General features: G+C 32.9%; 1 protein-coding gene across 3 annotated transcripts in view; it reads left to right on the plus strand.

The window, feature by feature from the left end:
• Nucleotides 1–16,000, plus strand: part of ham (hamlet) — a 377,563-nt gene that overhangs the window by 198,920 nt on the left and 162,643 nt on the right. Inside the window, exon 1 of one of the 3 annotated variants that reach the window (XM_072520633.1) lies at nt 11,063–11,473. The exons of the other annotated variants lie outside the window; for them this stretch is intronic. Within the exon in view, the coding sequence (XP_072376734.1) occupies nt 11,452–11,473 (22 nt within the window). The 5' untranslated portion in view covers nt 11,063–11,451. Of the gene's footprint in view, nt 1–11,062; nt 11,474–16,000 lie in introns of those variants that run through there. 3 annotated transcript variants of the gene reach the window in all.

The raw sequence follows: 16,000 nt of genomic DNA on the forward strand, positions 1-16,000 counted from the left end.
GGTCTTCCTCTTCTGTTCTTCTCTATTGGTTTGGCGTCCCACACACTTTTTACTTGTCTATTATTGTCCATTCGGGTTAGATGTCCGAACCATGCCAATTTTTTCTCCTTGATTGACTCGAGTATCGGTTTGATTTTCAGTCTTTCTCTTATTTCTTCATTTCTGATTCTATCAGTTTTTTTTACTCCTATCGTTCTTCTGAGGTATTTCATCTCTGCTGTCTGAATTCTGCTCTGATGTCTTTTGTTTAATATCCAATTTTCTGCTCCGTATGTCACTGTAGGTCTATATATTGTTTTGTATATTGTCATCTTGGTCTTTGTTGATATTTCTTGTTGATATTAAGGAATCCTCTATTTAGTGCTTGGAATAGTTTTCCTGTGTTTTCCATTCTGTTGATAAGATCGTCCTCGATGTCTCCTTTGTTGTTGATTACTGTTCCTAAGTATTTGTATGAATTTGTCTGTATTATTTTTTGTTGGTCTATCATTACTTCTATTTGATCTTCCGTCCCTTGTTTCCTTGATATTTTCATTATCTGAGTCTTCTCTTTGTTTACGTTTAAGTTGTATTTGCTTGCTTCTAGGTTCCATTTCTCCAAGTTGTATTTCATTTTTTCTGCAGTTTCCACAATTAATACTATGTCGTCTGCAAATATACACATCTCAGCATTTATCATTTGCATTCTGTTCCAACCGATGCAGTATTTCTTGAATGTTCGCTTACATTCTTTCACTATCTCATCTATCACATGTATGAATAGCACTGGGCTTGTCCTTCCCCTTGTCTAACTCCTTGATTTGTTTCAAATGGTTCTGACTGTATATTTAACATTCTTACTGTATTTGTTGTTTTCATGTATATAGGTACTCTTTGTTACTTCTATCAGTTCTTCACTTACTTGTTTCTTCTTTAGGCTTTTTCCCATATAGCTTTTCTTTTGACTGAGTCAAATGCTTTTTCCATGTCTGTAAAGCTCAGATATATTTCTTTATTTTTCTTTATGGCTTTTTCTATTACTTGTTGCATGGTGAATATATGGTCTTGTGTGTTGTGTCCTTTCCTGAATCCACTTTGTACGTCCTCTAATTTATGTTCTATTTCTTTTCTAATTTTCCTTTCTATTATGGTTTCGTATACTTTTGCTGCTACACATAGTAGTGATATACCTCTATAGTTCCTACAGTCTCTTGTGTTTCCTTTCTTGTATATAGGTATAATTACTGCATTTGTCCATTCTCTGGGTATTACTTTTCTCTTCCATATTAGGTTATATATGTATAACAATTTTTCTTTTGCTTTTACTCCAATATATTTCATCATTTCTGGTGCTACTTCATCGCTTCCTGGTGCTTTTCCAATCTTTATCTTACTTATTGCTTCTTCCAGTTCTTCTTTTTCTATAGTTTCTGGATTTTCCGTATATCTCATGGATACTCTCTTGTTGTGGCTTTTCTTCTCCATTGTATTCGCTTGATTTTCATTCAGTATCAGCTGAAAATGTTCCCTCCATCTTTCCATTATTGTCTTATCGTCGTTTATTATTATTCCTTCCTTGTTCATTATTTGTTTCGGTTTCGTTTCTTTGTTGCTTCTTAGGTTTTTCAGTGTTTTACGTAGTAGTAATTTTACGTTTTCTGTGCTGTTTTCTTCCATTTTTCCCAACTTTTCTTTTTTTCTTTCTCATCTATAGTAAATTGTGAAATTGTATTTTACACTTAATAAAGCTTATTCCTTTTAATATTTGATGCTGTACGATGGAAGGCTAAATAAAAAAACAATATTTCTTTACAAATTTTTAATCAAGACCAAATATCAACGTTCCCTGAAAAAAAAATAAAGTTTGAAATACAATATTATTTTTTAAATGGTTATGCAGAATTTAATGTCGTTAAAATCTTTCGTAGACGAAGAAAACATAAAATCACAATATAACGATGGAAAATGAACAATCCTTTCTACTTTGCTAGTCTCAGTCAGATCTTTCTCGTTCTTATTCTTGGACAATTTAGCTGGGAGCGAGACGATAAGAGAACTGAGAAATCGAATATAATCCAGAGCCGGCTTATACAGAAATATTTTCGACAACAAAGTAGTTACTTTTAACAATATATATACCAAATTTTGCTGGAGGAACTTGAGTTTCCCCGTTAGGTTACTATCTTTCACGTGGACTGAATTCAAGCTGGCCAGCTATATTTTCAAATTTTGGTGCAAGTGTAGATCTTATTGACATTCTTTTGCTTTTGGTCGAGTTATTGTTAAATAAAAATAATATTGTTATACTTAATGTATAAAATTTCAAGAAAGCTACTGCTTTAATATCGGTTTCCAATAATGACAAACTATAAAATATTGAACGTCTTAGAAAGGTCGCAGATATATTGAATTGTTAACTACCTGATATCATTTACGTGACAACATTATATAAAGAAAGCAATTCGTGACTTATCTAAAGAGAACACAACGTAACAAAGGTGTTGTAGACAGTTAAAATGATTTACAGATGATTGTAACTAGACTTTAATTACATTGGAAATATGACAAAACGAGCACACTACATGTGTATATTATATAAGAACGAGAAAAAAATATTTTTTTATATAACTGTTCGATGTTTTGAATAATCGTTGTGAAAAATAATTTGTATACAAAAGATACGAAAAGGAACTTCACGAGCCATTATTTTAAATTCCACAAGGAAACAAAGTTCCTGTATTTGGCTGTATACCATATATTTAAAAAAATTTTTGAATAAAATCCTTTATAAAAAGGTATATAAAAAACCCCGTTGGGCTATGTTGAATTGACAAAACGTTTTCGGAATAAGTATTCCATCATCAGTGTCTAGTTAATACATGGATGTAGCCACTAAATATGTGGGTAAAAACCCTTTCAAAATTATTAAATGAAATTTAGTTTACATTATGTCTAATTTACAGTTAAGATGGTAGAGTTACCGTTGGATTGGTAACATGGCGTAACAACGCCATGTTGCCAATTTGTTTAAAGCTTATGAGAGATATCATTATCATCTAGCCTTCTGAGTACAAAGTTTAACATATGCCTCCCCTTATTTCTTCCAGTTCTATCAGTCTTGAGCTTTCTGCAGTCAATTACTAGCGATTCTTTTGGCGTCGTCTGTCAAAATTTCTGCTTTTTTTGTCTACTTGTAGTCTCTACCTGTAATTTTTTGGGTCCACCACCTGTGATTCTTCTTGATACCTGGCCCGTCTAGATCCACTTCAGCCAAGCTAGGCGCTCTATGATATCTGTGACGTCTGTGCTTTTTTTTGTAACGACCGCTCAATTCTTCTTTGGGCCAGTCTGAGTTTGGTTGCTGTAGCCTGGGTTAAGTAAAGTGTTTCGGCGTCGCAGGTCATGACTGGAAGCACACATTGGTCGAACGCCTTCTTTTTCAAATAATTTGGTATGTTGCTCTTGAAGATGTCTGCTACAGCTCCATATGCGATCTATGCTAAAGTCATTATTCTTTTTAGTTCAGCAGTATGATTGTCCCTGGCAATTTTGATTTTATTTATAAACTAATGCCATTCATGGCAGACGACTTTTGGAGTTTGGCTTGATACCAGATTTGTCATGTATTGTGTTTTTTTAAAATTTATTTTTAAACCAACTTCCTTACAGACGCTACCTACCTCAGTAAGCATAGTTAACTTTCTTTTAAGTTATCTGTTATCAGAACTCTGGATATTCTTAACGTCCCACTCCAATTGTTTGAAAGCATGTGTTAGGACTGCTGTAAAGAGATATTGCTGTATCTTACGGTTATACTTACATTATTGTATATATTGTTGATCAGTTTGGGGTACCGATAATTTATACGACTTTCCTTCTTCTTCTTTTTCTTTAAGTTCCATCTTCTATCGAAGGTTGGAAATCATCATGGTTATGCGGAGGCTGTTAACTGCCATTCTAAATAGTTCTGCACTACTTTATTCAAACTATTCCCTCCATCGTATCGAATCGAATACGTTGCTGAAGTCCACGGCAGCTAGGACCAATGGTCGATTGTATTCGCTGGATTTTTCTATAATCTCTTTAATGCAGTGTAGTTGGTGATTAGCGACAAAGTTTTTCCTAAAAACTGCCTATTTCCTAGGTTCATAAAAGTCTAATTTTGTTTCCAGTCCCTTTGTTATTATTCTTGCGAACAACCTGTAGAAGTGTTTTAACAGGCTCATGGGTTGGTAATTATCGTCTGCTGCACTTTTTGTGTAATAAAATGGTAAGTGCACTGTGACATCTGACCTGAAAACAAATCTTCTCGTCCTCAATCACCATCTATAAAATCATGATATTTGGTAACAAATAAAGTAGAAAATAAGCAGGATACAGGCAATCTCACACTACATCCCAAATGTGACTGGTAGTTTGATAGATTCATAGATCTACTAATATTTTGAATAACTCAAACTTCTGTTCGATCTCTAAAGACGAAATATATAATAAGAATTTTAAATAAATTTACTCGTGATCTTGATACATTTCGTATGGATCTACTAAAGCACTTATCTCTTTCTTAGAATTTTGATTATATAGTATACTACTAAAGTATATTATCAATTATAATTATTTGTAATTCAGTGTAATATACTTATCGACGTTTAAAAATTTTTATTCAGGTCCTGGCGTCAAGCCGCCGATACCACGATGCTCTCCCGATGCTCCTACGAACTTCTATCGTCGTATTTTTCTGAGTGGATGGTGTATTAGGAATCGCTTAGAGTTTTTCCGGATCGATAATAAGTTCACGTTGATAATGTCCCCATAATAAACCGTAATAGCGCAGCTTGACTCTCAAAACTCCACACGGAAAAGTCAGTAAAACTCAATTAATACTATCCCAAGTACTTGAAGACTTTACGATTTTGATTACATGGTGCTCCAAAAGTTAACATTTAAAACTTGTTTGATACATATTACATTTAATGACTAAAAAATATCTATTCAAATAGTATAAAAGCAAGCGTTTGATGAAAAAAATAAGATGATTTTTTTTCTTTGTTTTCTTGTTTTTGTGTTAACTCGTTAAAACTTTGCAAATTTGTTATGTTCAACGTGGAAATTTTATGGGAGGTATCAAGCCTTTCAAAAGAAAACGTACTTGAGGAGGCTTTGAATTTGGTATTTATATACCAAAGGTCGTCAGTGTAGCTATCCATTAAAATTCACCTAATAACATGACCCTTATGATTTGGCATTGTCAAAATAAATTATATTTGTATAATGTTGATTATATAAAATATAAAATATAAAAGATAAAAAGAGGTGTGCGACAGGGATGTATATTGTCCCCATTAGTGTTTAATACATATTCAGACCACATTAGGAATGTAGCGCTAACGGACATAGACGAGGGAATACTTATAAACGGAGAACGATTGAACAACATAAGATACGCTTATGATACTGTCATTTTTGCAGACAGTCTTCAAGGTCTGCAGACACTTGTCTCCAGGGTGGCAGAAGTAAGTAGCAGGTTTGGGCTTGATTTTAACATAAAAAAAACCAAATACATGGTTATAAGCAAAAATAGGATACCACCTAGTCAATTACTAGTTAACCAACAACCTATAACACAAATCACCAACTTTTGTTATCTGGGTGCAAACTTAAATGAACAGTGGGACCAATCGACGGAAATTAAGATAAGGATCGAGAAGGCAAGATCAGCTTTCGTCAAAATGAAAAAAATCTTTAACAGCCACGATATAAAATTGACAATAAAAGTTCGTTTACTAAAATGCTACGTATTCTCCGTTCTTTTATATGGCGTCGAATCATGGACCTTAACTGAAGCATCGCTGAAGAGACTCGAAGCATTTGAGATATGGTGCTATCGACGCATGTTGAGGATTTCCTGGATAGACAGAGTTACCAACGAAGAAGTACTACATAGAATGGATAAAGAGCGTGAACTAGTCATAACCATAAAACGTCGGCGTCGCAAACTAGAATATCTGAGCCATATAATGCGCAATAAACAACAATACAACCTACTTCGGACCATACTTCAAGGTAAAGTGCATGGGAAAAGAGGTCCAGGACGAACAAGAATATCCTGGCTGCATAACCTGCGCAAATGGTTTAATTTAACCACTACCGGACTTTTCAGGGCAGCAGTCAACAAAGTCAGAATAGCCATGTTAGTATCCAACATCCGTAACGGATAGGCACCATAAGAAGAAGAATATAAAATATGTATGTTTTTAAACTTTTAAATTTTATTTAAAAATGGGATTTAACACAGCAAAAATTAAAAATTTATAAATATTACTTCCGTACATTTAAAAAATTATACGGCAAATGGCGATATTTATTTCGGCAATGTTGGGATTTGTTGTTATAAATGTTATAGAATGAATAATGCACCAGTTCTAAGTATGTAGTTTTCCAGACAATTTAATAAACTGAAAACTTGGTTAAGGACAATCTTCTAAATCTAAAGCTAAGTATCGAAAAACTATTTCTACTTGTTCTTCTTTTTTGATTCTATGGATTCCACGCCGTGGTGATGCCAGCTCAATTTGGTGGTGACTACGAAGAGGTCTGGTTCTAAACCAACTAGAATCCAGTTACTTGTGCTAAATAATTTTGTAAAAATCCATTATTATTTGGAGGTTATGTTAGTAAACACAAAAAAAAGTAGTAAACATTGAGCAATGTCAATTATAAATTTTATTTATTAATTGAAAGGAATTTTATCAAGATGCTAACTGAGATCAAGAAGTTTATTCTTTAATTTTTTCGATTGTACTGATTCTTCAGTACCTAAGTTTATTTAAAATGGAGTATATAATAATTGGTGAAATATAATTCATATAAAAGAATTTTACGAATAGGTCAAAGCTCGGAATAATCCTTAGGGATTACTCAAAAAAGCTATTTAACAGCAAAATTCTTTTTCTTTTTCTTCTTCTTTTTGTGTAGAGATGACTGTTTGTTTTTCAATATGCCTCCAGTAAGTTGTCATTTAATCGTTTTCGCGGTCTTCCCATTAATTGTTTTTTTTTTTATTTTGGAACCGTCTCTCGTCATTTTTACTACTCTATTTGTTGTCATTCTGCTTATATGATCATTTCATTCTACTCTTTTTTTTCCAGTCCTTGAAGTTCTCAACTTTGCTTCTCTGTCGTATATCTGTACGTCTAGCTCTGTCTCATAGCATCTTACCAATTTTTCTAAGGGTTTCCATCTTTGTTCGTTCTAGTATTCATTTTGTTTTCTTTGTGTCGTGTAGTGTTTCTTTCGCACATGTCATTATTGGTCTGATGACTGTTTTGTCAATTCTGCTTGTAATTTCTTTCCCGATATTTTTATTTCTTAATATTGTTTCATTCAGGCATCTTGCGGTTCTGTTTGATCCACTTCTGTTTCAAGCTTTCCGTAGCCAAATTGTATGATGCCTAGGTATTTATAAGAAGATAATTCTATTATCTGACACTCCAGCTCAAATTTACTTCGTAGTAGATTTGCAGGTATAACCATCCATTTTGCCTTTGTTGGGGAAATTAACACGTTAAATTTTCTGGTGGTTATATTACATTGCATATTACATAGCAATTACTTTAAGTTGTTTTTCTCTTATTTAGTATCCTTTTTCGTTCTTACTTTTTTTATTATTTCATCCATGATCAGGTTGAACAATAAAGAGGTCAGAAAGAAACACCCTTATAAAATAATTAGTGTTGTATTTAAGCAAAATATTAAAAAAGATCTTCTTTCTTATTCTTTTATTTTTATTTTTCCAATTAACCACTTATCTCGTTGTTTTTCCAACGGGTTTTCTACCTACTCTGTTCCTAACATGTTTTTATTTCTTTTTGTTAGAGTCCAGGTCTCTGAACCGTATGCTAGGACTGGGCGTATTATTGTTTTGTATAGTTTTATTTTTGTATTTCTGGATATAATTTTGGAGCATAGCATCTGTTGGCCGTGCAAATTCTGCATTTTATCTATGCGGTAATATTATTTTTAGTGTTAAGGAGCGCTTCCAGGTATAAAAATTCGTTCACTGCTTCGATGATATCGTTTTCCATAACAAGTGGTGGTAGGATTTGTGGTTCCGTGATTATTTTCATATACTTCGTTTTGTTGGTGTTTATTATTAAACCCATTTTTGTAGCTGATTCTTTTAATGCTACATACGCCTCTCGTACAGCGTTTTCCCTTCTCCCAACAATATTGATATCATCAGCATAGGCAAGGATTTGCATTGATTTATTATATATTGAACCAAAGATTGCGATTTGTGACATATGTAAAACTTTTTCCAGAGCTAGATTGAACAGTATACACGAGAGAGGATCTCCCTGGCGCAGCCCGTTATTTGTTTTAAAAGGTTCAGACAGTTCTCCCTGAATTTGTACTTTACATCCAACTTTTTCAAGAGTTAGTTTTGTTAAATTTACCAACTGATTTGATATTCCTAGCTCTTTCATTGCTTTGAACATTTCCTTTTATTCACAGAGTCGTAGGCTGCTTTGTAGTCTATAAATATGTGATGAGTATCAATGCCATATTCCAGTGTTTTTTCTAAAATTTGTTTCAGGGATGTAATCTGATGAATTGTCGATTTACCACCTCTGATACCAGCTTGGTATTTCCCTACTATCCGTTCTGTATATTGTGTCATACGGTGACATAGAACTGTGGAAAATAATTTATATGCTGCATTTAAAAGCGTAATTTCTCTGTGGTTAGAGCATTCAAAGATATCTCATTTTTGGTGTATGGTGTAAAGTATTCCAATATTCCATTCATTAGGGAGAGATTTCTGTGTCCATATTTCTTGTATAAGCTGCTATAATGCCATTATGGTATCATGGCCAACTTCTTTATATATTTCAGTTGGGAGATTATCTAGTCCGAGTGATATGTTTCTGGTTAGATTTTAACTGCATCTTTAACTTCAACTAAAAGAGACATGTTTAAGAAAAAATGGGATCATTGGAAAACCTTTAGTAATACGTACGTCCAGGAGTGAGTGAATATTGGTTAAAAAATAAGATAAATATCGTCATGGCTCTGATTCATGTACTACTGAAACATATGCATCTGCTATTTTAAATTAAAAAATGATGCAATGATGCACTCGATATGTATATTTTTTTTCATTTATCAACTTATATATGTCAGTATATTTCTTTTTTAGCTAGTTCTTTTTTTTAAGTTCAACATTATGTTTGTATGGGGTTAAGACACGATTTATTGTAATAAAGCTACTTCATACTGCTGATGAGTTTGCTACACATTTTTCTTCATTAAGTAGAATGAAAGTTGCTTCTTTGATTTTTCTCTTTTTCATGTCTGTTTCTTTCATGATTATTGGTGTATCTTTCTATTTTACTCTGTGCTCGTTATCTCACGCATGTTTGCGTATCGGAGATTTGTCAAAGTCTTTGTTCTTGATGTATGTTTCATGCTCGTTTATCCTGATACTTAGTGGTCTTGCGGTTTCTCCCACATAGAAATTGTTTGCCTTCACAGGGTTTTATTTTTGAACATTGGTTTGAACATTTTGTGAGTGGTTCTACATTGCTTGTGGTATTTTGTTTATTTTCTTTCTTCAACCTTGTGAAATTCCTTGTTTTTAAATAACAATGGGTAGTCAGTTTTTGCCAAAACCTTGGTTAGTAGGTCTTTTCTTTCTTAAATGCATTTTTATCGAAGTAGGTGTTTTGGCCTCTATCATATAATGATTTGATAATTCATTTTTTGATGTTTACCTTCTTTGAGTGGTAATTTAATGGTACATTGGTGAATAGACTGGTAATATCAAAGCTGACTAGCATATTGTTGAAATTGTAATCTATTTCTATTAATATTTACAAAAATTGTGGTGGGTTTTTGATTGTGTCCTAAAGGCTGTATTATGTCTAGGAGTAATTTTGACAGTCTGCTGCAAGGAGAACCTATGCTGCTGCAAATTTGTCTGAGGGGTACATTCTCTTTGTGAATTTTTGAAACTTCGTATAGGTGTAGTGTCCTGCTGTAGTGTGGTGTTAATGTTCTTCTTTGGTAGTATGTTAGGTATTCCCTAAATTTGTGTTTTATATACATTTATTTTTCAGTGATTTGGTTGGGTACTTTTTTAGTTTGGTGTAAGATCCTTTTCTGACCAATTCTTGTATTTTAACCTAATATTTGCTTTTGTTCATGATTATTGTTGCGTTGTCCTTGTCGGCTTGTTATATTATTATGGACTCATTTTCTTTAGAGCTTTGATTGCCTTGAGTTCCTCCATTCCTGTGCTGGTACTGGTAGTACCTACTTGACAGACTTTTTTAACTGCACTGATTAGGTCAAGTTTAGGAACTGTTAGGCGTGTTATATCATACGTCAGACCATTTTTTTAAGCTTCAGTTTCTCTGTTGCGTTCAATTGGCTTTTAGATAGATTGACAACTGTTGTGTTGTTTGCATTGTGTCTTTTTAGCTAATTGTATTTGTTGTTTTCGAAAAGTCTCCATAACTCCATATACCTAAACGCAATATTTAACTTACATGCCACTAGAAACCAGTGTAGAAATCTTCTTTTAATGTTGGTATCTAACCAGATCCTTCAAATTTCTAACAAAACGTCAAATAAAGCATAAAAATTAAAAAACACAAAAACATGACCGGTAGAATGTTAATTTGTTAATTGAGTTGATTTGTATAATACAAAACATGTGGACTGACCGAAAACCAAAATATTTTTCGTAGTTCTCGCCAATAATTATTGTTTAGACGCTCTAAAAAAGAAGAACTTTATATGCATTTAAAACAAAACCGTCTATAGACCTAAAAGTTTGCTGTTTTCATTAGTAAACCTTATTTATTTACGTAATTTTTAATGACCTTAAAGAATTAACCATTTCTTTTGTGCATGGGGTTTGTGGACATCCTGTATAAATATACCGTTTTATCAATAATAAATAAAACAGGTACACATAAAGGTTTACAGTTTGTTAACAGAGCGAGATAACGTTCTAATCTGAACGCTTCTCGTTTCACAAGTCGAGCAACGCTCGATATACCTGCATCAAAAACACAAAGATACCCAGCACAGCATCTAGCATCTATACTATTTAAGTATTAAATAGAGGCCACCCCCACCACTAACGCGTCAATCTCTAACTTAATAAAGCTGTTATCAGCCTTGACGACAAACTGTCTTACCCCAAACACGATGGGCCGCTTTATCGAGGAGTGGGGCATTTATCCTGTGGGATAGACCATCCTACTTGCCCCTCCCCGAAACACGCCCCTATCAGGAAGCTCGATTTCCAGGAGCATCTTGATTGCAGTGTCGAAATAGATTTCGTGAATGATATGTTAACTCTGGCGTAAAATGTTTTTCTGTTGTTATGGTACTCAGTGGCTGTGTTGTGCTTAAATGATAACGGTTGCTTGTGATTTATGCTTTGATGGGTGACCTTAAGTGATGCTGCACAAAAATATGACAGGTAAGGGAGTTTGTGTGTGGTTAATTGTCGCATAAAAATATACAACCTATTGTTTTCGAGAGTAGGATTAGAGGCGCATCTTTGCGCAAAATCAGAATGTAGTTTGGGAGTGCGATCTTTTACAAAATATTTAATGAATTTAACTTAATTAATTTTGAAACTGAGAGAAAAATGTATATTTTAAATCAAATATTTATAAACAAATTTAAAATAATAAAATTTGTATAAATATTGAAATCACAGTTGTTTTTCATTCTAATTACACAATAATGTATTATATAATTTATTACATGCCTACACAGGTTGAAATTATTTAGTACAAAAATCAATATCGAGTATTTCGTTAATCAAAGAATTGTTTTACTGTTGATACATGTGCAAAATTCTGGAACATATTTTGACTAAAAGTGAAAAAGCTAACAATTTAAAAATCTAAATTTAATATTATATCAGATTTAGGTAATTTGCAACACTTCTGTAATTGAAAATTAATAAATAAAAATATTTTCTGTACAATTTTCTCAAGAAAAATAAACGAAAAACAAAAAACGGATGCTTATTAAGGATATACTTTTTTGGTGCCTTTTCATGATGTAAATTGAAATTAGCAAGTAATTAGAGGAAGACAGACAGTATTGTTGTAACTACAATTTAATCGTATTTTGACAAATGCGTTTATCCTGAAAGTCAATCATTTAATAAGGTCTTTACGCTTCACTGTAATCAAAACAATAGTTTTCAGATTTTAATAATTTTAATAGTTTCTTGCCCGTATCAAAGATAATACCTATTGCAAAGAAGATAAAATATAGGTAAAAAATAGAAAAATAAAATTGATTTTTGCAATTGGCAATTGGTTTTATAATACAATAATATTATAATATGGACGACCGGTTTCGGACTCCACATTTTCAGTCCATTTTCAGTTGCCCCTTAAAAGTTTGTTTATTCACTAAAAAAGAAAAAATGTTACAGATTTCTGAATATAAATTATGCCAATATCAAGTCTATAATGGGGAATGTTTACATGGGATATAATTTGCAAAATTTATATGGTATACTTATATGAATATAAAGATACAATAACATTGCCGTAGATTATAATTGGAGTGCAAAATTAACCGGACAGTCAAGTTTTTCCTAAAAACTGCCGTTTAAAATAGTATAAGATGTTCCCAATTGAGCATTAAATAATAAACAAACTTTACAAGTAAAATTTATTACAAATCAAGAACTAAATAAACAAAAAAAAAAATAATAAAAAATTCAAAAAGTTTGAAAACCTACAAAGAAACAAAAATTCATTTTTTTAATTTTAAACATCTTTTATTGAAAAACCTTTTATTGAAAAAAACACAAATCTGAATTACGGCTTTCATTCGATAAGGCTTATTTCAGATTAAGGTAGTAAATTCTTCCTGAGGTATGTGCTCCCATTCGTCACGAACTGCTTGCTCCAAGCCATTAATGATTTGAAACTCGACATCGACATTCTTCTTCTTCTTGTAGTGCCTATCCGTTTCGGATGTTGGTGACCATCATGGCAATCTGTATTTTGCAAAATGCGACTCTGAAAAGATTTGTGTTGAACCACGTACGTAGATTTTTCAGCCAGGAAATTCTGGTTAAAACATTATCGTTCGTATCAAGGTAGGTATATGTTTTCACTCTGTCTATTGGTTGACTATTCACACTGATTCTTTCAATTTGCTGTTCCTTCTTAAAGATCATCATACATTTTGTTTTCTTAATGTTCAGTGAAAGTCCATATCTCTGACTCACTTCTGTGATTGTATTCATTAAATCCTGGAGGTCTTCATAACTGTCAGCGAATACCATCGTGTCATCCGCGTATCTGATGTTATTGATACATTCTCCGTTAATTCGAATTCCGGCTTCAACATCTTCTACTGCTTCTTGAAAAATTTCCTCAGAGTATATGTTAAACAGCAAGGGTGATAGTATACATCCCTGTCGGACCCCACGACATCGATATTGTTCATGTCAGATATAAGTCTAGACTCCTTGAGGGCCATGGTTTTAAATAAATCCCAATTTCATCCACGTAATCCCGTATTATTCTTGCAATCTGTGGACGAGTAGCACTACATTATCTTTCAAACATTCTTCAGTATACGTTTGAGTGTTTAAATTGCCTTCTAAAAGTGTAACAAGTTTTTTATGAGCCTCAAGGGAAATGATCTGTTAAATCTTGATTTTCCGAGGAGAGAGTTGTACCTCATTCTTTAACACCTCAATTGAGATGTTTTCGAGCACAGGTTGCGACGTAGCTTCCGATGATCTACTTTTAATAGAGGTCCCGTGACAGGTATTGTTGACCTTAATCAATATTTATTTAAGCGACTTCGAGCGGTATAAACGGAAACTGTGTTTCTATGGGTACACGTAACCTCATCATCAATTAGCATAAATGCACTCGTATATAGTACAAACTGATCACTGTTAGAAAACCAGGGATTTTAAAATAGACTCGAAAAGATTTGCAAACTGATCACTGGTCTACTTGTACCACGTGGCAGGTAAAGATCATAAAATTCTTATAAACAACTAAGATTTAATAATTTAAAAGAATAATACTTTTTATTTGCTTTGGTTTCTTTCAACATTTATAGTGAATTGCTAATTGATTACCTCTAATACGTCTAATAGGCCACTCACCGTCAGACACCCGATATAATTACTAAATTTAATAGATTACCACGTAAACAGGATGAATAACAAATAACAGGCAGTCTATTAGTTCCGCATTAGAAACCAACGACATGGGGCAAAAATGCTAGTGACGAGTTTACCTAAGTATTTGCAGTGACGAGTTTACGGGTCTCCAAAGAATGCCGGTGATCTGTATTCTGTATCTCATAGGGTCTAATAATTTTATGGGGCGCTATAAATTGATGAGACTGTACACGTCTGTGCTCATGAATATGGTTAAATTATCATCATGGACCTCATTAATCGTTAAACAAGTACTGGTGCTGATATTATGCGATCGCATAACGCCTGCAATTTAATAAAGCGATCTTCAACTTGACTTTGCACATCTACCTTGACCTAGACTCCTGGTGTATTAACCTTTTTCTTGAAATCTTAGTATTAAACACTGTACTTCGAGAAATTCCTTCCAAGTCTTTACGGTGTAACGAATGCTCCGCACATAATCCTGTAAAGCAACAGCTTGTGCTGCTTCTTCTGGTGTCATAATTTTTTAATTGTAATTTTTTAAACTAAAAAAAAACTAAATCCAAACTTGTGAGCACTAAACTACCTAGATAAACTTAAAATAATACTGTTTAATTTACAATATTATTTTACACTAATAGAAAAATGATGTGTACAACTGTTGTTTTTCGCAAAAATCATTAGACGTTATTGCTAATAAGGCATTAAAAAATTAGCAAATTTTTACCTAAACACTAAAAAATACATAAGTACATAAAAATCTGAATGTTCAGGTAATTTGGCACTCCAGTGTAGTTGTTAATACCTTTATGTTGGAAATTTCAATTCTAAAACCTTTGATTTTATTATCATTTTTTATATAACTGGGTCTTCAGATCCATTTTTTGCTACTTTTATTTGTTGAAAACGTTACTAACCCGATTCTTCTTTTACTTGTACTTGTCGTATATGTGACGATGTGATATTTTTCCGCTGCTGAAACATTCCTTGAGAGGTAGACTGCCATCTTATCTTTCCATCTCTCTGTCTTTGCTACCCTATCTCAATGCATCTTGTGCATCGCATTATTCTCTGGTGTTGGGTAATAGTAATCGGTAAAGAACGTAATTGGTACTTTACTGATTAGGTACTATTGTGTTAGTATTGTGTTCGTCATTTTAAATTCTTTTGCTCTTCTTTAAACCTGTGAACTGGTATAAGAAGGCTATCTTGATTTTGGTCTATCAATATTGCATCGTATGCGTAGCAGAGAATTTTAATATCATTATTCTCCATTCTGTATCCCTTTATTGACGCTGTTTATTATTTCATTAATGATTAGATTGAAGAACAAAGGGCTTAGTGAATCCCCCTGTCTCATTCCATTACCTGTATCTATGGGTTCCGTTAGTTGTCCATCTATTCTGACTTCCATCCTATTGTGCTGATAGACATTTTCAATTGTCTTTATAATATCCAGCGGGATCTCTTTATATTGGGATATTGCTCTTAGTATCTTCATTTCGGTTGTACGTAGCATACTTTTTGTTTTAATGTTGTCTTTCCGTGGTTATATTCCATAGATATATACAGCTCTTATAAAATTTTAACTATGAAAAGAATAACATTTTTTTAATTTTGTGTGTTCACTACCGACCAGTAGATAACTCAGTTATTGTAAACCTCTGTATTGTGAAGAGTCTTTTTATGGTATTTGCCAAGATTACATATATCTTGTTGATTTATGTTGATAGTATTGCGCTTGTTCATTACATGAATTCAAAGAATGTCAAAACCTCTCTCAATTTTGCTGAGCAATTTTTTATGTTTTCTCCTTACAGTCAATTT

This window comes from Diabrotica undecimpunctata, chromosome 1, assembly GCF_040954645.1.
Source record: "Diabrotica undecimpunctata isolate CICGRU chromosome 1, icDiaUnde3, whole genome shotgun sequence".
Classification (NCBI taxonomy): Eukaryota; Metazoa; Arthropoda; class Insecta; order Coleoptera; family Chrysomelidae; genus Diabrotica; species Diabrotica undecimpunctata.